This window comes from Solea senegalensis, linkage group LG1, assembly GCF_019176455.1.
Source record: "Solea senegalensis isolate Sse05_10M linkage group LG1, IFAPA_SoseM_1, whole genome shotgun sequence".
NCBI lineage: Eukaryota > Metazoa > Chordata > Actinopteri > Pleuronectiformes > Soleidae > Solea > Solea senegalensis.
The window spans coordinates 29,941,563-29,967,685 of NC_058021.1; the positions used below are offsets into that span (position 1 = coordinate 29,941,563).

Consider the following 26,123-nt stretch of genomic DNA (forward strand, 5'->3'; position numbering starts at 1 on the left):
AGGTGATTTGGTTCCTCGTGGAGAGGAGATTGGTCCTGATTTCACTCGTCGCAGAAATCATTGCCAGGTTTTAGAGAGAAGTGGAGAGCGTTTGTAGCCTCTAAAGACCTGTAAACCTCGAGCTCCGTCTTTAAAAACTCGCATTTGATCTCGATAAACCAACTCCAATCTGAACAGCGACCTTTTTATTTCTGCCACAGCAAGCCACAGCAAGCGAAGCCGTCAAACTTCCACCGCTAACACACAGTGATTTGGCCACTACCTAAAAAAAAAGAGGGTGTCACCTTACGTTTTTCTCCCCACCTTCTTTTATCTGCTTTGGTTTCTCTCATGTTGTGTATAAAAAATATATATTTTCCATTTATCTGTCTCGACCCAAAGAAACAGAAAGTGCATTTCTAAAGAACAAACCTGCTGTGCTGATGCAGACATTGTTAATGGACATTAACATTCATAGCGGGACGTGTTTTTATCTGCTCTACATTTGTTTTTCTTTGTTTGCACACCTTGTCCACAATCAAGTACACAATCGCTCTCGGTGTAATGAAGTCTCGGCGGTATTCACCGCTTCTTCACACAAAGTAGAAGGAGAGACTTGTTTGGGTTCTTCTTTGTCACTTCAATTTGTTGGCTGTGTGTTGCGTTTAGGTGCTGTTCGTCTCACTGTAGATCTCTTGTGTGGCTTATTGAGACAAATTCCCATGGTGGCGATTGATTATTCCCTGACCCCATCTGTTAAAACATCTGTACAATCTTAGCTCGCCATGCAAGCGGTTATCGGCCCATGCTTAACCTGCATATTGAAGCTGTTTGTTAGGCTTTAATGAGTCTAATACTTGATCAATGACATCCTTTCCTTTAACCCTCAAAATGACCTGTTTTTGGCTTATTTTAACCATTAAAGAACCAGGAAATGTCCTGGAACTAAGTGCTTTTGCCGATGTTTTTTTCAGAATAACAGAATAACAATTTCAAATGAAGAAAAACAAAAAGGTTTATTTAGAAAAACAGATTTTGCATGTTAAATTTGAAATTTGAACAGTATAAAACGTATTTTAAATAACATTTGTGTGAGTCTTTGTCTCAAATGTCCAAAAACAGTTTTCAAAAAATGGAAACTTATGTACAGGTGTATTTCCAACTCTTTCCTCTCTGGTGACAAAGACTCTGATTCGCCGGCTTCCTGAAACGGCGCGAGTGGAATTACCGTGATTACAGCTTTCACAAACTGTCGGAATTGGCACAAACCTTCGTGTAAAGTGCGAACGCTTGGTCTTAAAGGGTTAATGAGTGTAATACTTGATCAATTACATCCTTCTCCTTCACGATGCGACAGTGAGTATATACTTTAATGATAAATACACATGTTCAGCAATCAGTAAATCTGTAAATCCCTCTTTATATGTATTTAACTTAACCTTCACAAGTAACATTCTGAGTCTGAGAGCAATTTTTTTATCTCCCAAAAGCAATTATAACAGTTCAAAAATACTATATTGACGACAGAGCCGGCGGTAAATTACTGAAGGGCTTCTAGAGATAAGGGATGTTCTCCCTCGAAAACATTTTTTTGCACCTTGACTGGTCACTTATCTTGTGAGGCCGACTGTGAGTTGCCAAGAAGGGCAGCAAGGACCTTAACTCTCCAAAAAGAAAAAAAACCACCACCAAACAGGCAGTATTTGCATACATTTTAAATGTAAATGGTGGTACATATCAAGTCTCGGATGGAAATAAAACTAGGCTTTTTTCTTCCCATGAAACAGTTTATGAACGTTAATTTGTCTCAATGGAGGACTTTGTCTTTGCGTAATGGACGAATTTGAACATGAAATGACTTCCACGGAGAGAACAATGGGAGCTTAAAAAGGAGGTGGTCATTATTTTTAATAGAGGCAAACACGAGAACAATGCGGGGGGGAAATGGTGTGGGCACGTTGTGAGACAATGACATGACAAAATTCTGCAGGTGTAAGAGGAATCTGTTCAGCGCTGACGCTGTCTGTCCAAATTACGTCCAGCGGTGTGTAATCGGGCTTCTGAGGTTGATGTTAATTTGCGTGATCAGATGGAAACCTTGACGAGAGATGGGACGACATATGATTACATAGCACATTGTGGAGAAAAAAGAATTGCATTGGGGAAAGTAGTTAATATTTCACATGAGTGAACTGGAAATCCAGTCCAGCTCACCGTCCTGCAGCCCCCTCTGATTTTGTGCCACAAGCAGAAGGCTTCATCTTTTCTGTTCATTCATTTTCACTTTAAAAAACAGTGAACACTTGCACTGTTTCAGGAAGCTGGAGAATCAGCGTCTTTGTCACCAGTTGGAAAAATGCATTTTTGCATTTTTTTGGCCTGTTTTTACACATTGACACAAAAACTCAAACAAACTTTATTGTAAATATGTTTTATAGTGTTCAAAATTCAAATTTAACATGCACAACCTGTTGTTAGTGTACAACTGCAGTGTTTTTTTTTTAAATAGTTAATACACTATTTTGACATGCACTAAATTGTAAATAACTGCCAGATATTGAAAGTAATTCTGGAAAGATGGTCAAAACCACTTACTCGAAGGACATTTTTCTGGCACCTTTATGGTTAAAATAAGAAGGACATTTTGAGGCTAACGTGTTAAAGGGTTACAAATATTGCAAAAAATATTGAGAATCCCAGTTTTTATAATCATATAATGATTATTTATCATTTATAATGATTGTGATGGGAAGCGTTAAACATCAAAACCCCAATCAAACCTCAAACTATAATTTCAGTATAAGGCTGGACTGTATGACCAAAAAGGTTTCAGTTGAGTCGGTAAAGACTGCAAATATTTCTATAAATAACTGAGGAAGATTTCACTGATCTGATGGGAAACATTACTAACAATGATGTGTTGTTGACTATTATATCAGTTATATATTGAACTTTGCTTGTATTGATATGAAGGGAAATTCAAATCACGTCCTACATTATTATTGAATTATAGCCCCAGCTGTACTTTAGCACCATGAATGAAATATTACACCGTGTCAGAGCTGTAATATAATGTGTCCATTTGAGGCTATTCACTATTGATATTCACTCTACCGGACACAACTGGGTCAGTTGGCTTTGATGGACTTACAGTATAATGCATGAGCACAGCTGTCTGTGAGCTTTCCCTCCATGTCAGTGTTTGTCGACATGACAGTCGCGGCAGAACCAGCAGACTTCTCTTCTTCATGTTGATAAACTGCACTTTACACGCTGGCAGCATCGGAATTCAGCACGGACAAGCAGGCTGTCAGATACACTGTGTGTGTGTGTGTGTGTGTGTGTGTGGCTCGCAGGCAGAAAGCCAGCATGACCCAACTTCAGCTTTTCAGCTTTAGTGCAGTCAGTGCCGCAGACAGCTGTGCCACAAACACCGCGAGGCCCTTTTATTTAGGTCACGTTCTGCGCTTCGGCAGCCAACAGAAGAGATCTCTGTCGGCTGCGATGAATACCTTTGGTTGGACGCGGCCCCGCGTTTTAAGTGCCAGGCAAGAAGCGGACACTGTGCGTGCCTGCTTTGTGAGCGTTTGCCCTCGTAGCCTAAGCAGACCGTAGATGGGGGTTGGGATTAGGGTTGCCAGTCAGGCCAGGTTCTCTCCCGCTTCCTCCCACAGTCCAAAACTATGTCCAAAACTGGACACTCTAAATGAGCTGCAGGTGTGAGTGAATGGTTGTGGCTCTGTGATGGACTGGTGATCCTCATGTGGAGGATAGAGCGGTAGAAAATGGATGGAAGTCGGTGCCAAACCGTTACAGAAAAATGACAGATTAGTGAATCACTAATGACGATGTTTGCGATTCGTATGAGGGAAAATATAAAACCCTTCTCCATCTGTCTGTCATTCATTAATATCCAACAGAAATGTGCACTTTTAATTGGCGGTCCGGTTCACTGTCTGTTTAATATCGTAGCAATGGAGACGCGGCAAGATGCGAAGGTAAAATGCTCCTCATGTGGAAAAGAAGATTGCACAAATATAATAATATATTATCGATTTTTAAACTGATATTTGGTTGATAGAAAGTTAGAAAGTGTGGTTCATAGAGCCGTGTTTCCACGACATGGTCCCAGCTCGCCTCGCCTCGACACAGGTTGGTTGTCCATTACGGTCCTCAGAGTGTGGGGTCATCACAGCGGCAAACTGCTGTGACTTCATTATATACGCGACACACACAAACTAGTGGCTTGTAATACAGTTGTTTTCCGATGTACTGAATCATTAGAATCAGTTCATTAAAAAGATATGTTCAGTACTTTCAGCTGTGCTGTTGCTAAATACTCCAGACTCCTCTGTCAAATGATGAGATTTTGGAGATTTCCTTTGCTAAATGTTTAAGATTAAAGATTAACCCACGTTTTCAGCATTGTTTAAGTCTTTTTAACTGGGCTACAGTTCGGCATTGTTCGGCTTGACTTGTGTCTCTTCCTGCGACGGCACTCTGACGAAGTCACGCATAGCATCGGCCTGAGCAGGTAGCCTACTTAATAAAAGTACCATCGCTGATGGAAAAGCAAAATGGCTGTGCCGTGCGGAGGCGAGTAGAGTCGCACTAGTGGAAACACGCCACTAGAAATACTGTAAAACAGTGAAAATCTTTCATCTTTCATCATCTTTTACACAAATGTGAAAGGAAAAGTGAATAGGAATTGTGCCAGGTGCAATGTGTGTGTGAGTGCAATAATTATGTTAGGTGTGTGTGTGGGTTGTCGGCGGAGAGAAAAAAAACAACAACAATCACAACACAATTGAGCTCAGTGACACTGTTAAAGTTATTACTGTTTTCTCTCTTTCACTGTGATCCCTTGTTCAAACTCAGCAGGGAGTGGATTATTTCAAGTCGCTGGTAAAATTAAGCAAGATTACATTTAAAAAAAAAAAATACTCTGCAAGTGTCCCCAAGTTCTTAAAAGTAAGGTTTGTTAAAAAGCTATGTTGATGGTCAAAAATGAAGCAGACAAGGAAGAAATGAAGTCTCGAGTTCCTAACAATACCTTGACCGGTAAAAAACGTTTAAGCCTGGAGTGAATGACCATTAAACACATTCCTACTGGTCAGAAATCCATTTAAACCAGGATTAAACTCTTTTTTGATCAATGGAAATGGTACGTGTGCATGTGCATACGACTGTATTATGTTTCCCCCTGGCAATAACACAACTTTAATGTATTGCTTTAGAGTTCTCCTGGAGGGATTTGATCGTCAGGTCGAGTACACGCCAGGAAAACCGTATGAATATTTTCCCCCCTAACATTTCATTTAATCCAGCAGCCAAAGAAAACAATAAATCTCACTCAATATTCATACACATAAATACATTCCGCATGTGCCCTACACAGTGTCCTCCAGTTATGTAAAGTACTCATGACGTTCCACTGCTCTGTCTCCTTCATTGTTTCTCCCTTCACTCTTCCTCCTCCCCCTTTTCTTATATTTACCACAGTGGCCTGTAATGAATTCCCGGGCTCAACCGCACAGCTGTCGCGGTTCTGTCGGGTTCTGTGTCCCTTAGACGGGCAGGGAAAGCGGTTTAAGGCCACTGATGGATGTCGTCGTGTGAGGCAAAGGTCGTTCATTGCCGGGTTGCCTTGGCTGGCCCGGAATCTGTCAGCTGGGGTTTACTGACCAATTAGTTTGCCCTCCGAGTATAAATGGAGGTATGGGGTCAAAATGTAGAATCGGGCTGAAGCTGTTTTTTTTCTCACATCTCTTGTCTCCGTTGTTCTGGATTAAGATTAAAAGACTGGATTAAGTGGCAAGCGTGTTGCATGACATCCATAAGAATCTCATCTCCTGCTTTGAATCCTCGAGATTTGCGTTTTTGGCCGCCACCATGTTGTCGTTTATGAAACCAGAGGGTCACAAATGTCAACTGCAACCAGGGACCCAATCACACTAATGTGTCCACTCATATTGTCCTCTAAATGGGAAGTTAATATACACATTTAACATCATTTATATATGTATATATACACTTTATTTATCACCTAGGGGTAATTCTTTCTCTGCATTTAACCCCATCATCTCCTATGAACCTTCCTCGAAGGAGCAGTGGGCAGTGTCTGTGGAGCAATGGGGGGTTGGGTACCTTGCTCAGGGGTAGCCACGTTTGCGATTTAGACCATTAATGGTTAATCAATTAAGAAACAGGCTCATTTTCTCATGGACCTCCATCCAAATGTTCTTTTTTTTTTGCCACCAGCCAAGTGGTGCCTTTTTCAATTTCTATATTCCTGGTTTGCCAGGATTGCGACTCCCGTAGAATACTGAACAAACTGCCGGCCACTGTAGTTGATGCCTCTGTTGAGCTTGTTCTGTGACGGACTCAAAAAGTCCTGTGTCCCCTGAGCCATCAAATTGTACAACTCTTTCTACTTTTGGAGTAGAGATGATGTAGAAAATGAACAGGACCATAGTGCATTGCAATGGTTGGCATGACTCTTTTAATAGAAATGTGTATTATCCTTAATTTTTTCTATATATTTCTTTAAATTAAAGCTTATTTTTCTATCTCTCCATAAATCTGCATTCCCATCACAAATTGCTCATTATATACACTTTAGCTGGCTTGCATTGATGCTTCGTTTGCTGTATTTTATACAGTAGCACGTGAACAACTTAAGCACGCACTTGAGCTTGGAAACACATTTGAACACCTCCTCGACACCTGCTTTTTCTTTAGTTTCTCTCCTTTTCTTCACTCATGTGTCATTTTCTCGCTGAACTCTGAACAGAGCAGAGGAAGAGGAAGAGTCGAAGCTTCAGGATAGATACTGATGTCAGGGACCACATGCCAACCCGACGGCTATATTTAGAGCTGCTCTTTTTGAAGTAAAAGGGTTGAAAGAGAAGAAAGGGCCCAGTTCCCATCAACATCAGGATCCCCCCCCCACACACACACACCTCTGTGAAGTAGTGATTCTTACTCACATTAAAGCAGATGAAAACATCAGACTGTTCTTTTGAGTGTATGTAAATATGAGATATTTATAAATCTCTCTTCTTTCTCTTTTTCCTGTTTGTTTGTCTCTTCCTCCTCATTGCTGTGTTTCTTTGTAGAGCTAGTTTCAGGGCCTGTGCAGACTTCTGGCGGCAGCGGGTTGGATGTGCATGTCGACGCAGCCACGATGACTATGAAAGGCCTGTCCGGCAGCCGCAGTCACCACCACGCGGTGACCTGCGACCCCTCTTACGACTCCATGACGCTGGGGCACTCGCACTTCCTCAACGCTGCGGAGGCTCACCCTGCTGACCACACCTGCTATGCACAGCGCAACTCTGAGTGCAGTGCGTACCCTGATCTGGCCAGCTGCACCTTCCCGCGCAGACATTACAGCTCCCACCATGAGCTGAAGGAGGAGTGCAGCGCTCTGGTGCCTTACACAGGGCCAAAGGGGGGCAGTAAGGGAAGCGGGGGAGGCGGAGGAAACAACACGCGCATCGCCTCTAACCTGCTGGAGCAGTTTGAGTGCCAGCCACCGGCACGGCATGAAGGCTACCACACACTGCAGTACAAGCGCACTGCAGTGGAGCACCAACGCAGTGACAGCCCTGGCCGCATCCGCCACCTCGTTCACTCTGTCCAGAGGCTTTTCACTAAGTCTCACTCTCTGGAGGGGCCCTCGGGGTCTGGTGGAGGAGGGAGTGGGAGGATGAACGGCAGCAAGTCCAGTCCCGACGATCCTCCCTCTTCCTCTGGCACGCTGAAGCACAGCAAGCGCAGCAAGAGCAAGGACCGCTCAAAGTCGGAGCCCAAGATGCGCACCGCCATTTCGGGCTACTGGAGCTCGGACGACACGCTCGACCGGGAGGTCTGCCTCTACCACCATCACCATGCAGGAAGCACCGGAGGCCTGGCCTCTGGGGTCATGACGATGGGCCGCCACCCGGACAAATCTCAATCTCAGTACTTCATGGAGTCCTACAACACAATCAGTGCCCACTCTCTGAAGACGTCGCGCAGCAACAACGACGTAAAGTGCTCGACGTGCTCCGGGGGCAGCGGCAGGGGGCTGCCGCTGGTGAGCGCGCTGGACAGCCAGGTGCAGCTGAAGAAGAGCTTGTGGTCCTCGACTCTGACGGTGAGCAGAGCAAGAGAGGTCTACCAGAAAGCCTCAGTCAACCTAGATAAAGCTCTAGTGAAAGCCGAGCAGGGACGCACCTGCCACTTCCTACAGGTAGGACCGTTACTGCAGCCCCACCTACTGCATGACATGCTCCATGCATCATCCGGGCGCCAGCTGCTCCTCCATGCTCCGGTTTTTCTGCTTGTTTTGAGTCTGTGTGAGGTAGAGAGGAAAGAGCTGGCCCTGATCCCATCCTGTGCTCCACTGTGTCTCACATGATCACCGCTCTCATGCTGATTTATCTCCCCGTATCGTCATCAACCTTTTTTTTATTACAAAATCCTCACACGTCGTCTACTTTTCTGTGTTTGTGCCATGCATGAACATATTTCACTTCATCTGTGTTGTATCAGAAGTGTCAGGTCTGTGTGCTTTGTGTTTGGAGCTTTTTTCACCTTTACTGGAGGATTAAATCCGACATAATCCGACAGGTCATTTTCATGTAGCCTTGCCCTAAATTGGCGTGTGTGATGCTGAGAAAAGCAGATCGGTTAATGGTGTGAAAACAGATTCGAATCCAGTTTTCAGGTGGATTTTAACAGATTATAATCTGTTTGCACAGCACTGGAAGTGGTCAGAGCAGCAGTGGCGTACGTGCACGAGCATGCGTTTACAAGACACATGGTGCAATAATAGGGCCCTGCTATGAGATTAGTGCAAGAAACAGAGGTGAGCAAAGAAAGAAAAGGAGCAACAAAATGTTTCAGTCCCCAAGCCTATACTCATACATACTCATTAAAGTTCACAGACACACACACACACACCCCTACAGTACATGTAAACACTTCATCAACCCACTTAATTCTGCTTCTCTTGTTCTGTTTTGGAGAAGATGAAAGTGTTGCGTAGATTTCCTCTCATCAGGATGAGCTGCAAAAATAAGCCTGAAGGGAGAATTGGAGAGTAAAAGTAGGTGTGTGTGTGTGTGTGTGTGTGTGTGTGTGCGCGCTGTTGAGAAAAAGACCAGGGAACAAATACAGGCAAAGGAGGACAGTGTGAAAGGGAGTAAAAGTCATGAAGCAACAATGAGAGAGGGAGCATGAAAGACAGTGGAAGTTCTGTGTGGCTGTGCATTTTAACAGCCTGGAAAACAGAGTGTGCACATCAAGGAAGGATGTTGTCACTGCAGCGTTCTCTCCATCTCAAAGAGCCATCGCTTTTCACTCGAGAGAGAGAGAAAGAGAGAAAGAGAGAGAGAGAGAGAGAGAAACACAGAAGGAAGGAAGGAAGAAATAGACTTGCCAGAGAAGCAGCGTGGAGAATGAGTCTGCAGATGAATTGTGTGTGTGCGCGAACACGCTCGCACTTCAAGTGCACTTTTCTGTAACATTCGCAGGTTAGAGCATCTCAGACGTGTCGTACGTCACGCTCCGCTGTGGAGATGACAGGATTAAAAAGCCTTAAAAAGAAATAATAATGTATATTCAGAGTAATTCAATTCTTCTGACGTCATCACTGACCCAGTCTTTTCCCAAGATGTTAACACAGTCGGCAGTTGCCCCTGACATCAAGGTCAGCTTGGTTTCCTAGCTACACGCCGGTCTGTTGAATGCACTTTCTCTCTCTCTCTCTCTCTCTCTCCGTATCTCATTTCTTTCACTTTGGAGCTGATGCCCGAACAGCCATTTACAGTGGGACTGCAGTGCTTCAGCCCAACAAAAACCCCTTTGTTTTCTCCCCCTCTCTCTCTCTCTCTCTCTCTCTCTCTCTCTCTGTCTTTCTCTTTTGGATTAGGGATCCGGGCGACAGCTTTGCCTCCTCTTTTATTTTTACCGTCATTAGTGCGTCTGAAAAGTCAGGAGAGCAGGTAGAGGCCACGCTACTGCAACATTTTGTTAAAATATTAAGTTCCCTGTATTTGGCATGCGGCACAGGAAAGACAAAAGACGGCCTCCGGCATTTATAGACCTTATGGTATGATCAAGGAAAGGCACTCATTCTGTTGTGTGATACAAGGCAGGAAATACTGCATCCTCGATGTGTCCATTTGTCAAGTTGTGTGCACCTTCACGACCTCTGCAGTCTGGAGGGGGTGACCCGCGTCCTCTCCCTCTTTACCTTATCTCACTCCATCACCACAGGTGCCTCAGGACGACTGGAGCGGCTTCTCGCCGCTGGGGAAGGACGATGAGATCCCGTGCCGGCGGATGCGCAGCGGCAGCTACATCAAAGCCATGGCAGAGGAAGACAGCGGCGACTCGGACTGCAGCCCCAAGCCCTCGCCCAAGGTCCAGGCGCGGCGGGCGAGTTACCTGAAGGCCACACAGCCGTCGCTCACGGAGATGACGACACTCAAGTGAGTGGAAACACTTGTTTTAATGTCAGTTATTCACGTTTAGACACATTCAGATTCTACAGTTGTTCACACATCAGGACACAAAGCTTGACCGTAAGTGCACGTGGCTAATGTCGCGATATGCTCTTAGCTAATGCAGTTTAAATTCCCCCGACTTAATGAACTAGACGCTGTGCTTTAATAAAGCTGTAATTATGTATGAAGACAGTGTCAGTGAAACCTAATGCCACACGATAAGTTTTGATTTGCTTATAAATATGTAATGAAATAAAAATAATTAAGAAAATAATTAAGTTTGCAAGAAGAAGAAAAAAAAAAAGGTCAACAGATTTAGATTTAGATTTCTTTTGAGGAAACATTTTACTCCATCGTCTGAAAAACCTCTTCATGAGATAGCGATGACTAATATACTAATGTTATTCTACATTGCACACAGGAAGTGATTCGTTGTGACAGATGAACAGCAACATTGCTCTCGTCGAGTGAAACATCTGCAAACAGGTTGAAATATCACTGAAAACACAAAGAAACGCCCACAACAGAAGTGGAAAAACCCAGTTGTTCAGCACTTTGATGCGATAAAAACGTGTTCTTTAGGCAGAATAACATCAACAACGCTTTCAAATCACAAGACCGTTAAATGGCAAATTCTTTGAATGGATAAACTTGAGCTGGGCAGCTTTATTTGTAATTTAGCCTGAGAAAATGACTCCACAATAATTTCCATTGACAAACTATTTCAGTGTTTTGGGTGAGCCTGTGGTCAAACGGCGGTTTGCAGTGAAAATGATGAGAGAGATTAGAGGTGAAGAAGATGGAGATGGAAGATAAAGTGAAATCCAGCAGCAGTTTCCCTGGCGTCTCAGTCCTCGACTCCGTTTGCCACAGTTTAATTACCTCTTCTGCAATTACAACTTATACACGCTTCCGTCGTCATAGCTGGCCTCTGTGTCTCTGCAATCACACACACGCGCACGTCGAACAGACTGAGTCTTAATTAAAAGTATAAGATGCCTCTTCATGTGCGCAAAGAGAAATGCTAAAATGTTTGCATGACATGCACGGTGAGCTGAGAAGCACGTCAGATGTTTTCTCTCTCTCTCTGTCTGAGTGATCTGCGGTTGAAAAAGCCAATCTTTCTTATTTGAAGAGATTCATGAAGCCGTTTCTTTCTTTGCGTTAGACGTTCCCCCTCCACTTAACAGTTCATAAAGTATGCAGCCGCGCCGGAGTCCATCAAGAAGAAGATTTAACTAGTAAGTGTTTAAAATGTTCACGTGAAAATGACTCGGCTGGCGTGAGAAGCACGCATACACGGTTTAAACTGCAAACGCTAGGACACGGAAGGATTCAATAATAAATGGATAAATGTTGGGTTGTTTTTTTTGTCGCTTCAGGCATCTTTCCTAACAGAAATAAAACTAATAATAATAATAATAATAAGAGAGGACTGAAGGAGCTCCTTGCTGAGATTTAGTAATGGCACTGGCAAAAAAAGAGGTGAAATGAGGCAAGAAATGGCAGAAATTGGATGATCTGATGGGTTTTTGAAACAAATGAGCACACACACACGCACACACATAGGTTGTGCAGCTATCATTTTAAGGACTCTGCCTAAATAAAGCATAATTCCTTAACATTAACTACAACCAGTTAATGATTAACCCCTATCTTAAGATGATCACAATTTAAAAACCTAAACTTAACCAGTTCCTTAAAACCTGGAATCAGGTTCTGGTCCTGACACTATGGTCTATGGTCTATGGTCTATGGTTAGGCAACAACAAACACACTTTTAGCTTTTACCTAAAAATGAATTATTTTCTATCATGTGACGAAGCGATCGGCTTGTTTTCAGCTCTTCCTCGCTCCACTGCCGTCATTGTAATGATGTCGCTCTTGTTACTTGTGTGAGAGCAGCTTTATTATGACACACGAGCGAGTGTTGGACATGACAACCAGAGACCTATCTGTCGTCATTTAATATTAACTCTTATTTTCTTTACGACCGCGCAGCCGTGAAATGGTGGACGTCTGCTGTTGGCGCACAGGACTGACTGTCGCTTCAGAGCTGTAATAAAGCGAGATGAGAGGAGCAGCAGTCACTGTACAAACACACACACTCTGTGTGTCACTAAGTGTGAATGGTGCAGCCTGGGGGCCCCGCTAACGACTTGAATTTGGCCCCGGGAAAGGGCATCATTGTCTGGCTGAACCCGGTGGAACGAGCCCAACTGCAGTGCTGCACATTAGCGATAGAGAGGGAGGCGGAAGCAGCTGACATCTCATCTTCACACTGTGCTTTTGGGAGCTGGCAGAAGCCCGTGTTACACTTTGCAGTGATTTAATAATCAGTTTTGTTGTTCCATATGTTTCAGAGGCTGTTTGTTGATGTTAGTGTCCTCGACTACAGTTGGCTAGGATTCTAACCTTCCTTGCTTGTTAAAAACACACAGCGCACAGACAAAGCCTGTATTTAAGTTGCGGGGATTATTCCCGGCAGACAAATAAATAAGTACACAAGAAAATTACATTTCTTTTTTTTTCTTTTTTTGTACCGACAGTGAATTTCCACATATTAATTTAATCCTGGCTGAGATTCGACGATTTGATCTCACTAAGAATGGATCTTCCTGTCATTACTCAAATGACTTTTATTTGTGGAGAGCAGAAAATGACAACAGATGGAGAAAACAGGAGAAGGTAAAATGGGGATAGACAATACTTGCTGTATTTTAGTTCTTTCCTCTACTAAATTACTATTACAAATAGAATTTGATTTAAAATCCTATCTATTTATTAAACAATATGCCCAACTTTTTATTTAGATGAATCACCTTGTAATTGTTTAGATGTTTTTAATTACATATCAGAATTTCTGTCTTTTTGAAGGGTTTTCCCTTCTTGAGGTTTGGTTTGAGGATGATTAGTAGAAGAATTATGATAAAGATATTGGTTATGGGCCTTTGTGATTTGTTAAACTCAGAATATTATGTTGTTGGTGTTTTGTTTTGGGGTTTTTTTGTTCTTTTTATATTCAGTTTTGATGTGTTCGTTTTATTGTTATTGGTGATACAAATAGGACAGCGTTTAACTAATCCTATGTCGGGGTTTGTGAGTTTGGTCTGACTTTGGGCATACGGTGCTGCTGTTGAAGCTTCCGACTCGGAACTTGGAAATTCTGACTCGTAACTGGAATGAAAAAAGCAGAAGATGAAGAAGAAAGATAAGAAATATTTGTGTGATGTCACAGAAATCAGCGGAGACAGCCTTTATTCTTGACTGGCAGAGGAGCGTGTGTTCATTAAAGACACTTGTTCCATAGGTGGACTCTCGTGGACAGGCTGACCTCTCCGCCTTGGCTGCTACTGATTACAGGCTGCATGTGCCATTCAAGTTGCCACAATAGAAATCATTGGTCCTGCCTGTAATCAGCCCCACAGGGAAATCAAGGGGGAGGAGGGGGGGTGGATTGAGGCGTGGATGCAGATTCTCCTCTTCCTCGTACTTAATTTGTCTGTGCATCACCCACAGTCACGGACTCCAGGAGGCTGATGCGTATGAACCTCTGAGGCTGAGGATTTACGTCAGAATCTCTTTTTCATCTCTGTCATTGACCCACAGCAAAATGTTAGAAATGAAGACGATTGGGAGAACTGTGCTGTAATAGAAATAGAAGAGTACTATTGATTAACTTCATTAATTACTGGTTAATGTTGATGGAAATATGTATTTTCCAGCTCCATTTAAATTTGCCTCCACTGTCCTCTTCTCTTCATCCTTCCATCAAAGAAGAAGTAATCTCGTTTGCTTGGCTGTGGTAACGCCGCTCTATTTTTAGGAGGGAATGCATAATTAAAGCAGACCTGACCTGGAGGCAGAGAGTTGTGTGTGTGTGTGTGTGATTTTATACACTCGCATTGTGAGATTGGGGCGGCGTGGAGCGTGAAACATACGTTTGCTCTGTGCCTCGATTTGAGAAGAGATTTTCTAATGCGCGCTGAAGTGGTATCTCTCCGCGCTCGTCGCTCCCTCTGAGTCGGTTTAGTGGGTCACGATGTTCACCGAGATGAAAGTGAGTCAGCTTTTTAGGCTTTTATTTCCCCTGATTAATGGATTGTTTAGCTTGCACCAAACACACACACACATGTGTAGACATGAAGCATCAAATTAGGCAGGTGAGGTCACTAATGAGTCATCTGTTCATCTTTCTTCTGTTTGTCACAGTGTATGTGTGGTTTTTTTTCCATGTGAAAGGATTTCCGTGTGAGTTCTCGCTGTGGGCTGTTTTAGAAAGTACACGTTGTTTTCAAGGGCAGACGACATAAGCTACTGCAAGTGTTTCTCAATAGTCCTGCGCTTGTTGATTAGATAACAGTGTCTCCTGAAGCAATTGTGGATTGATCCCCATCTTTGAGTTCACACACACTACACTCGCCCTCTCTTTATCACTTAATCTCTGCCTCTCTTTCCTGCCCGCTCCTTTGTCTCTCACAATTTGTCCCCCTCCACCTTTGACTCTCTTTCTTTCCTGTTTATTTATTTTTAACTCTCTTTTCTTCTCTCGCGGCAGGATTTCCACAGAGCACTCACCCAAGTTGCAGATCCGGAGTCACAGCTATCTGCGGGCGGTGAGTGAGGTTTCCATCAATAGGAGTCTGGACAGCTTGGACCCAGCAGGGCTGCTAGCCTCGCCTAAATTCCGCTCGCGAAATGAGAGCTACATGAGAGCCATGAGCACCATCAGCCAGGTTAGTGACACCCAGGTGCTCATGCTCCTCTTTGGCCCTTTCACCCCCTCCCTGTACCTCAACTATTGTGTCCAATGAGGTCATGCAGGAGGGGGAGGGAATCCAATTTGTAGACATCCTGAAGGCCTGAACTGCCAGAATTATTAGTCCACTGTCCGTCAAGGAAGGAACTGTATACCAAAACCCCAGTCTCCCAATTAGTGTGTACATCTGTGTGCTCTCATATGTTTGCACGTGCGTTCAGATTCACTAATTAAACAGGAAAAGGCAAACCAACCCCCGTCCTATCCTTCTGCGTTGGCATACTTTGTCAAATCAGATAAGGAATCCTTACTTTGGCATCTATTATGTGAGAGACGGGGGGAGCATAAGCACGCAGCCATATGGATTTTATGAATAACTCAAGAATGCTCCAAATAATGATGGACATTTCCCAAGAGATGCTGAACCAGTATATAACATATGTAACATAACATATGCAATAACACGTTTTTTTCCCTTCGTCGTCTTCATTTTTTTTGCAGCGATGCAAATTCAAGCATTAAGACGTGCATTGATTTTCTGGCTGTTTTCTGAATGAATTCAATTTCAGTCAATTAAAATCCCTCCCGTTGAGGTTGATTAATGGATGTAAGTGAAAAATACAAAGTAAAATAATAAAGTCAGTGTGAAAAAAATCCAACTTTTAGTCCAACTAAACTAAATTATACAAATTCAAATGTCTCAAAGTTCCCGCTCAGAAACTCAGAAATAATAGTGACAAAATTCAGAACTTTACAGTTTTGTTTTTTGACCGATGATGAGACAAATGTTTGCTCTGTCTGCTGAAAGAATTTGATATTTTTAAGTTTAATGGTTGGTAGGAAGACTCAAAAGGGCACTCAACATGCTAACAACTAGCCACATGCTAAACGGAAACGGCCTAGTACTGACGAGCTGAAAGGGAGCCATTCGCGGACACACTTCATTCATAAATCCATTGCTCAGTCGTACTTGTATACTGGGACAGGGACACTAGTCCACAGTTGGATAGTGTAGTCCATCTACAGCTGCAACTGTGCATGGAAACGTATGTAGACGCCAGACCGACCACTGGCAAATAGGGCATACTGTTGACCACCTGATTTTTTTACCAGGTTCTCCTTGGGTGAAACAATCCCAGGTGCACCCATTCATTTTAGTGTTAAAGGAGGATTTATTGGCACGGCTGCTGTAGAAGTAGAATTAGACATTTCTCATTGTGGACTTTGAGCACAGCCTCATACCTTACATGTTTTGGAGTGATAGAGGAGCCGAGCTTTGCTTTGCCTCCTATAACTGAAGATATGGACCCCCACCCCACAAAGCCCAAGGGCAAAATTTTGTCTCACTGGATGAATAATGCACCTATGAGAAAAGACACTTTCAAGACCTGGCAGTCCTGAAGCAGACCCAGAGGAAAGTGATACACTGGCTTCTATAAGAAACCAAAAAAGACAAATGTGCTGCTCAGATTTCTATCTCACTCACTCACTCTCATATTCAACATGTGTTTGCGCCGAGTGTGTGTGTTAACACACAAAAAGTGGGTTAAACCGAGGTCCACAAACCTTTCTGACTCCAAGCTTTACAGTGTTTACTCACACATGTCTGACCCTGCACTCTTCCTCACTGACAAGCACCCAAACTATCAGCTTTACCTCCTGACTGCATCCCATTCCTGTGATCTGCCTCCCTGTGCAGATGTTTTGAAAAAGCAAAACAAAGGCAGCATCAAGGAATGGAATGGAGCCACAGGTTTTCTGCCCCCACACATCCCAGTCTCATTTCTCTTGCCAGTAGTTTTCTCAGTTTTCTTGTTTTTCCTCTCTAAACCCTGCTTTGATGCACTCGCTGATCATGTATCGTCCTAGTTCCTCAAGTCTCATCCCAAATCCTGCCAGTTTCAGTCTTGACATTTGCTAATTCTTACCTTTGTTATCAACACTTCTATGGCTCTGTGAAGTGCTCTCCTTATTTCACTCTTTCCTCCGATACACAGTCCGTTTGTAAGCATCTGCAGCTTTTCCTACGTAGCTCAAAGCTTTCTGAGACAGTGTCGAGGTAAAAGTAGAACGAGCGTACTCATAAAGTAAGTGATGTGCACAAACAGAACTCAGAATTGCACACAGTTCGCTGCAAATTCAACTTCTGATTGCCTTTCCTTAATGGAGATGGGCGAATTAACTCACATCTTGTTTAAAGGACCATTTTCTCCGCGGGAGGAGAATTATCCTCATCAGACACTGATTTCATTTGTGGCAAATATCTTAAGTCTACCTGCTTCATAATGCGCTAATACGGAGAAGCTGTTTTCTATCGCACTCCCCACGTTGTGATTTAAGTATGTGTGCGCACATAAAACTGCCTAGTGAAGCTTTAATCAGTGAAATAGCTCTGTAACAGCTTTCCTGGCTTTTACTCCCGTAAAATGTAGTCAATTCTACTTTGTGTGTTGTACTGTGCTGGTGTGCACCTGTGCATGTTTTCCCTTTTTTTATTCATCCCTGTGCATGGAACTTTTCTTATTTATCTGTGGGTTTGCATGCACATACCTATATGTCTATCTATGTGTACGTGTGTGTGTGTGTGTGTGTGTGTGTGTCCTCCTCGACAGGTGAGCGAGGTGGAGGTGAACGGGCAGATCGAGGCAGTGTGCGAGTCGGTGTTCAGCGAGATGGAGTCGCAGGCGGTGGACGCCCTGGACCTCCCCGTGCCCAGCTGCTTCCGCATGCGGAGCCACAGCTACGTGCGTGCCATAGAGAAAGGCTGCTCGCAGGAGGAGGAGGAGGGAGGCGTCGCAGTGGGCGGCAGGAGGAGCAACTCGCCGCCGCGCACAACCACCACCGTCAGGACCATCCAGAGCAGCACAGGTTGGTGGGCACGCGCGCTGAGCTGGCGCACGCGCGTCTGCTCATGAATATGTAAACGTGCATAATCCATAGCCAATTATAAATTAATATGTGTATAATTTATGCAGCATGTGTATCGTGTGAGCAGAGAAAAATAAATACAGTAAAACTGCAGCTGCAGCAAAGGGAGATTTATAGGCACAGGATTTTATTTCTTAACACTATTTGGGGAAATAGTGTAAACATTGTTATTGTCGAGCTGACCACCGACTAGCACCACACACTCATACACGATCTCATGCCATTATTTTCCATCTGACCCAGTTTTCTTTTCAGCTACAGTATAATGAATGCAGAGCTGTTTTCCCAACATGAAGAGTTTTTTGGTGCTTTAAGACTCAGTGGTGGCTGGGTCTTATTTTAGTCCTCTTGTGTGCTTCATGGTCTGGAGCATTCAGGCTTTCCTGCATCACCGCATGCAGTATTGATGCTGAGTGATGCTGGCACCCAGCGCTGCGTGCGTCTGCATTTCCCACTACAAAATCCAAAACGTCATTCCCTCACGCCGCGCGCATTGAGTCATCGTAGCCTGACGCACAATGGCTTTCTCCTCCGTTCCTTTGTCATTATGCCAATTAAACCACAACGTTTCCCCAAACCGAGCTGACAAGGCCACAGGCAGCTAATTAAACACATTTACTGCAAATTGAAAGCATAGCAAAACTAGTTCAATCAATTCAAATTGACTCTGAGCAAACATTTATTTAATGCCGTTTAAAGTTTCCCACAGCTGCCCCGACTATCACGTCTCTCTCCAGTTCATAAAAGTAGTCAAAATATGAAGTTGCACCCAGGTGTTAAATTGTTAAACATCTTATTGACAGTTGAAGCCAGCGATACAATTAAAGGCAATAGAGAAGTGAGTTGATTGCTCTTTGTGCAGTGGTAGTTACTGATCTATAACAGGAGACTGATACGATCAAAGAGAAAGGGCACGGGGAGCTTCTTCCCCTGAGGAAGGGAGAGATAATGAAAACCATCTATCAGATGGAGCGTTTGTAGCGGCTAAACTCTGGTTTTTCGGGCTCAACAGATGCTCTGTGCTGCTGCTGCTGCTGCTGATGCTGCTGCTGCTGCTGCTAAACATGATACAGGTGCTCTTTCGTTCTCCTCTCCATCCTGCGTCTCGCACAGGCTTTGTAGATGAAATATACTTGACCTGTGGTAGTTGCCATTAATGAAGTGATGACACAATTAAATAACACAATTTTTGGTGTTATTACACTATTTGGCCATGTTGCGTTACTGCTGTTTTCATATCGTTCCTATGCTTTCCCTCGCATCAACCATATATTTCATTATGATCGTAGTTTTTTATATTGAGTAGCCACCAGGGGGCGTCTCTACTCGCTTCCAAAATAACTCAAGGCCCTGGTGTACTTCTGCGCACATGCCATATCACGGACCCTGGTATACTCGCGCGTCAGGGTCCTGTAGTGTCTCACTTCGCCATCGGGTGGCGGTACAAGTCTGGACACAAGGAATAGGATGCTGCTACAGCTACCTCGTCACCAGGTTGAGGTTCAAACGACTATCCTTGACGAAGTCTTACTTCTTCTGTTACTTGTTCTGTGAGCGGGGCTTATTGAGTTTGCACATGTGCTGTCCATGCACATGCACCGAACTGCACATCCTTCTGAGGAGTGTATGGTCTCATTTGCTAGTTTCCCAGTCTTCTTCAACGGCACGCGATGTGAATTTCGTAAATTGCATCGTCCAAAGAGCGTCTGGTTACAGCTGACGCCAACATCCATTTGCAAAATGTCAACATGGTGCCGGCCAAATCGGGAATCTCGAGGCTTCACAGCGGGAGTTCAGATTCTTTTTGGTGATGTCATGTCCGGTTTTCCCTCTTGTTTTCCTGAATCCTTGACCTCTCATAAAGTCTGCTGTTTGAAGCACTTTTGTGTGCACGTCTGTAATTTCTTGAATACCCAATTATTTTCCGCCTGATGATGAGAAAGTACAAAAAGAAGACATTGGTCTTCCTTGTGGTTGCTGGTCATTTCACACCGGGCAGTCGTATCGCCGCCTTACATAGCTCATTGACCGCTGACCTTTATTTGCCGTCGACCTAATTATATCCCGGAATCAGCAGTAACTGAGGCTTTCAAACGAACATGACGGGGAGCCTGGGTCAGAGCAGCGTGTTATATAGGGAGGGCAGTTCACTGAGGTTGGTCGTGAAGGGAGGGGATTGATTCAGATTAATGTCATAGTTGTGCTGCTGCACAATTCATCACCTCCATAGAGCTCCAGCACTGAGTCGTCAGTCACTGTAATTAATTAGCTTCCCTCTCCTTTTTCTTCTCCTGGGGGAAGACTGTGATTGAAGAGGAGGGGAAGAAAGAGCGCCCGGAGGAAGAATAGGAAAAGATCTCTGGTCTGAATATCTTTTCTTGACCGTCCAGTAGTTTTTTTTCGGACTTTTACATACAGTGTGTTTCTTCGGCTTTTTTCTGCCACCTTTTTGATTGCTCGACACTAAGCCGACATTGCTTTTCATCTGCTCACCTTAAAATTCTACATTTACAGAAATTCCATATAGCCATCTGTATTTACTTATGTAAAGATCCTGGTATTATTTCAACTTAACAAAGTGACTGAAAGACTTTTCTAAGTGTCTGGAAAGCAATCAAACACTGAGCCCGTCAAACTTTAAGTGACCTTCAATTACAGGACTGAAGCAGTCAATTAAGCAATTAGTCAATCAGAGAAAAAAAAATGAATCTCTATAATTATAGTAATTATTCTAAGAAACATCCGCTCTCCTCCAGTAGGAGCCTTTTCGGTGTCTGACAATAGAAGACATCTGAAAAAAGCACCTTAAATAATGAAGATAATTGTTATATTCAGTTGGTTCTTATTTATTTGAGTCTGTTTTAATATCAGAACATATGCATAGTTGGGAAGCTGCAATGTAATGACGATGTCTTATAACGTGCACGTCATGTAAATGTGCTGAAACACTACACAAGCGTTATACTTTGCCTAAAGTACACGGAAACCACACCCTTTAGAGAGAGAAACTACTTCTTACATAACAGTATGTATGATACAATCTCATATTCATGACTTCAGAACTTCCTCCCTCGATTTTACAGGTTTGTTTACATGTGTTGTTCTGTGATGCAGGAGAAACATACAGTGTGTATATATATATATATACTGACATTCCCACACACACGCACACATTCTTACACTTCACCAAAAACCAGCTGGAAGCCTGAAGTGAGAAGTGAACACGTTGTTGTGGTGAATATTGCATGAAGTTCCTGAAGAATGGGTCAGGCATCTGCCCGTGGAAAAAAAACAGGCCCGCACTTATGGTTTTCTGCTCCCACTTATGCCGACGGCAAGCAGCCAGAGTTTGACACAAGCGCGCACAAAGACGAGCTCTTTCAGCATCCGCTCGCACTTCCCTCCAGTTGGCCCCGCTGCTCCAGCCCATTATTATTGATGATCTTTTTAATCCTGAGGACTGAAGTAAGGGGGCGTCCTTTGATCTCTTCTCTTTGAACGCCAAGTGACTGGTTTGCGACTGCCTTCCTTTCTGGCAATCAAACTGGCATGTGCTCACACACTCGCTAACCCATACAGCCACTCACACACACACACACACACACACACACACAGAGGTTTATGCAGATATTCTTCTTAGGTTACTCCATTAACTTCCATTCGTTTGTACAACCTAAACAATTATGCATTATGCCTAACTTTAACCAGTTAACAGAGGTGGAAAGTAATGAATTACATTTAATCGCATTACTATAACTACATTTTAAATCAGATCCGTTACTGGAGGACAGGTGAGTGACGAGGACAGTTGAATAATGAAGACAAGTGAGTTACGAGGACAGGTGAATGATGAAGACAAGTGAGTTACAAGGACAGGTAAAAGATGAAGACAGGTGAGTGACGAGGACAGGTGAATGATGAAGACAGGTGAGTGACGAGGACAGGTGAATGATGAAGACAAGTGAGTTACGAGGACAGGTGAATGATGAAGACAAGTGGAGGACAGGTAAATGATGAAGACAGGTGAGTAATGAGGACAGGTGATTGACGAGGACAGTTGAATGATGAAGACAAGCGAGTTACGAGGACAGGTGAATGATGAGTACAGGTGAGTGACGAGGACAGGTGAATGATGAGGACAAGTGAGTTACGAGGACAGGTGAATGATGAAGACAGGTGAGTGATGAGGAGAGGTGAGTAATGAGGACAGGTGAATGACAAAGACAGGTGATTGATGAGGACAGGTGAGTGACAAGGACAAGTGATTGACGAATGCCTAACCTAAACCTTAACCTAACCACAATTCCAATCTTGGCACTAATCTTAACCGGTTCCTCAGAAATGAGGCACTTGCGACCAGGTTTCGGTCCCCATGAAGACTACTGGGACCAAAAAGATCAGTGTTTATGTCAATAATGGTAAAAAGGTAACAAATGAAAGGATACACACGCACACTTACCTCAGACAGACACGTTGTTCCAGACATCAGCTCCTTAGGATCGGTTTAACAAAATCTAGAGTAGATCCTCCCTCTAAAGCTTTGAAAAAATCCATAGCAATCGGTTAATGTGAGGATTTTGCTGCCTGTAAGCGCCGGCGCCTCCACCCCACGTCGTCTCCAGTTAACGTATCCTTCACCTCCTCTCGCTGCGTTGTCTTCCCCTCCCTTGGCCTTTACACACAACAGCTGGCTTTTCACAACAGTGGGGTAGGTGTGTGGGTAACCCCACCTGTTGTTTTGCTTAGAAGAATAATGAAGCCTCATTTACTCACAGGTATTGAATCTAGGAAATTTGCCATATTGCCTGTGTTCCTGTCTCCTTAGATGTCAATTATACAGACTCTCTTCCCCCCCCGCATATGAATTTTCCTCTTGCTCTTAGGTTACAAAACTATGTTTAATTTAATGACTGTGACTGGAATGATTTCCACCAGACCCGGACAGAGTCGTCACGCTCGATAAAGCATTCCTTAAGTCATTCCCACCTCTTAATTTCATTTTCTGACACACCTCTGGGCACAGTTTTCTATTTACTCTTATGATACAGAACCAAAGAAAAGACGCAGTAAATACAGATCATATTGTTGGCTCCCCTCTTCCTTACAGGTTATTTCTTTGGGGGAATGCAACATAAAAGAGCAAAGATAAAACATTTCTCCACCAGTTTATTAAGATCACCGTTTATTCAGACAATCGTTGAGGGTTTGAAGCACACGCTGCTCAATAACAGGACGGAGTCAAACGTTTTTAAATTAAAACCCTCATCAGAAATATATGACATTTGCCAGGAATGAGAGAAAACAACAAAGGATGTCGGGTTTATAGTTCAAAGATAATTTCAATTGTCCAGGATGTCATTTTTTCTGCTTCCCAGAGTTCCCAGATTAAATAAGCAAGAAAACAGTTTTAGTTTCTTTCTCTTTTACTGGTCTGTTGTGTGAAATGTCTTCTTTATTGTACAAGTGAAAGTAGAATAAGTTTTAAAGCATTTGTCAGAGGTGACCGGTGATTTGGTGACCTTTAAACAATCTGTTAGGTCTAATTTATGTTCGCCTTCTTCTAGTGGCAGCCAGATTTGAAACATTTACATTTAACTCTTAGAAAGTGTATTCGCCAGACTATTTCTTTAAAGACGTATTTTACAGGCAGTATATATGTACAGTATATATATTTATAAAATCTTGCAATAGTGGATTTCCAAACTCAGTTTGTCTCCTTCAGTCTAGTAAAACCGCTTTCACTGCACTGCAAAAAAAATGTAAGTCTTTACTTTTATTCAATCAGATGGAGCTCCTCTGTAGTTGCAACCACTTCACTGTACAGTACCACAGAGTGGAGTAAATCCTGTGCAACACTGCCCCCAGGGGCTCAGTATAATACAACACTCTACCCATGTATTTTTACAGTGGCTGTGTGTGTGTGTGAGAGTGTGTGAGTGAGTGAGTGGACAAAAAACTACCAGACAGCTTGACCCAATTACCAATCACTGCCATCACTGGCACTTTTGCAAAAAATGTCTGTTCTGTGAGAGCGTGTGAGAGTAAATATCTTTCAAACTCCCCCCCCCACACACACACACACACACACCCCTGTGTGCTAAACAGAAGTGGCAGCGATACAGACCACTGAAGTCCACTTAAATCAAAATCACACCGAGCATTGGACCAGATCCCCCACACACACACACACACACACACGCGCACACACACCTCCACCAGCCCACACAGATTTCCCAGAGCCAGGCTGAAATGTGTTTGTCATATGTCAGATTGACTCATATGTTATTAAAGTGCAGGAAAAGACTGCTCAAGGGTGTGTGTACTGTCATTGGTGCCTCTTTACAGGCATAAAACCTGGTCTCAATAAGGCAACCTGGTGAGGTTTAAGGCTATCATTTGAATTGTGTTTCGGTTGAGGTTAGTGCGAGGCATTAACTGGTTATAGTTAAGGTCAGGAATGAAGGGTAAGGTGATCATTCCAAATTAATTGAAATCAACGCGGCAGCAGCACAAACGTGTGTGTGTGTGTGTGTGTGTGTGCTCATTAGTTCTGAGTGGCTCTCTTGTCACGGTGTATTTGAGGAGGAGCACAGGTGGAAGGTCCCTGTGGAAGCGTTAGGTCTGACAGCTTTAACACTGAGCCGAGTTCCTTTGTTCCATGCTGCTCCTGTCAGTTACTATAGATCCGGCCATCTGCTTTCCTGCTGTGTCTTGCAGCAGAGAGCGAGAGTGGTGAGCTCAGAGTATAACGTTCATAAGGTGATCATTTCTGCGAGATACAGATCACATGTGAGCATATGGACGTCTACAATATGCAAACAGAAGTGATGATAATTAAGGAGCGCATCTAATATCAATCTGAAATGAATCATTGTGATGTAAAAAATGCTCCAAGGAAGTCGACCGCATCACTCTTTGCTCAACCACAGGGTGGCAGTCATTTGCCTTTTGTAAAGGCTTCAGTGTATCAGTGTATCACTATAATGTTGTTTTTAAGTTAGTTTTTAAGATTAAAAAAGTCATACTTAAAGTACATAATGTAAGAAATCTATTTTTAAATATTTTGTTTGTAATTTATTTTTCTTTTTAACAAATAAAATGCTCTTAGTGTATTGAAGATAAGATAAAAAAAAAAGAAATGCCTAAATTCCAAAATGTAAGAACTCTGAACACACAACATGTTAACGCTTTAACAGCCACAGAATTTGAACATTTGAACCGGGAATCACAAATCGAACCAAACATGTAAAGTTTAACAGTAACTAATATCTTCTTTGAAATTACTCGTAAAAATTTTACTTTTTGAAACTTGCAAACTAAACAGAAAATATTTTAAAGCTCCAGCATGTAAGAATAAGTGAAGCATTAGACTCCTTTTCACAGGCTTGTCAGGGATATACGGTGGTCTTCATCGACCAGAAACTATGCCATTCTTCTTTATTTGTTTGTTTGCTTCTGCTTCAAAATATTTGCTGATTTGTCCTTTTGGGCTGCAATGAGAATTGTACAGCAGAACATGGTGATGATGCGAATTAACTAAATACATAACAAAAACAAGCAGAAATGAAATTGCTAATGTGACAAATGTGATGTATTATTATTAGTATACACCCTACACGCACCTGCTGTTTATTTTACCCATCACTGACCGTAACAAATAAAAAATGACGACATGTTTTTGGACAATTTTCCATATGAAATAATGAAAGAAACAATAGTGGGGAAATAAAGCATGTGTTATCAAAGATTATGAGGCCAGAGAAGGGGAAAGTTGTGGAGGTTATTCCAGTAAAGTTTCATCATGAGTGAGCGGGACTGTCCCACCCAGTGCTGGCTGTTATTAAGTGTTTGAATAGGGCGGGGAAGGATCAAGGCGCGTCCACGTCCTCACATTAGATCCAATATCGTCAGAGTGAAAGAGGAATAGAGGCAGAGAGAGACGGAGACGGAGCTTCGGTTGG

General features: G+C 43.2%; 1 protein-coding gene across 4 annotated transcripts in view; it reads left to right on the top strand.

Moving 5' to 3' along the window:
- Positions 1-26,123, top strand: part of dlgap1b (discs, large (Drosophila) homolog-associated protein 1b) — a 106,709-nt gene that overhangs the window by 57,456 nt on the left and 23,130 nt on the right. For 2 of the 4 annotated variants that reach the window (XM_044019431.1, XM_044019439.1), the window contains 4 exons: positions 7,098-8,215; positions 10,246-10,460; positions 15,034-15,211; positions 17,847-18,102. In XM_044019431.1, coding sequence (XP_043875366.1) covers positions 7,166-8,215; positions 10,246-10,460; positions 15,034-15,211; positions 17,847-18,102 — 1,699 coding nt within the window. In that variant the 5' untranslated portion in view covers positions 7,098-7,165. The remainder of the gene's footprint in view (positions 1-7,097; positions 8,216-10,245; positions 10,461-15,033; positions 15,212-17,846; positions 18,103-26,123) is intronic. The other 2 variants (XM_044019452.1, XM_044019447.1) reach the window with 2 other exon arrangements.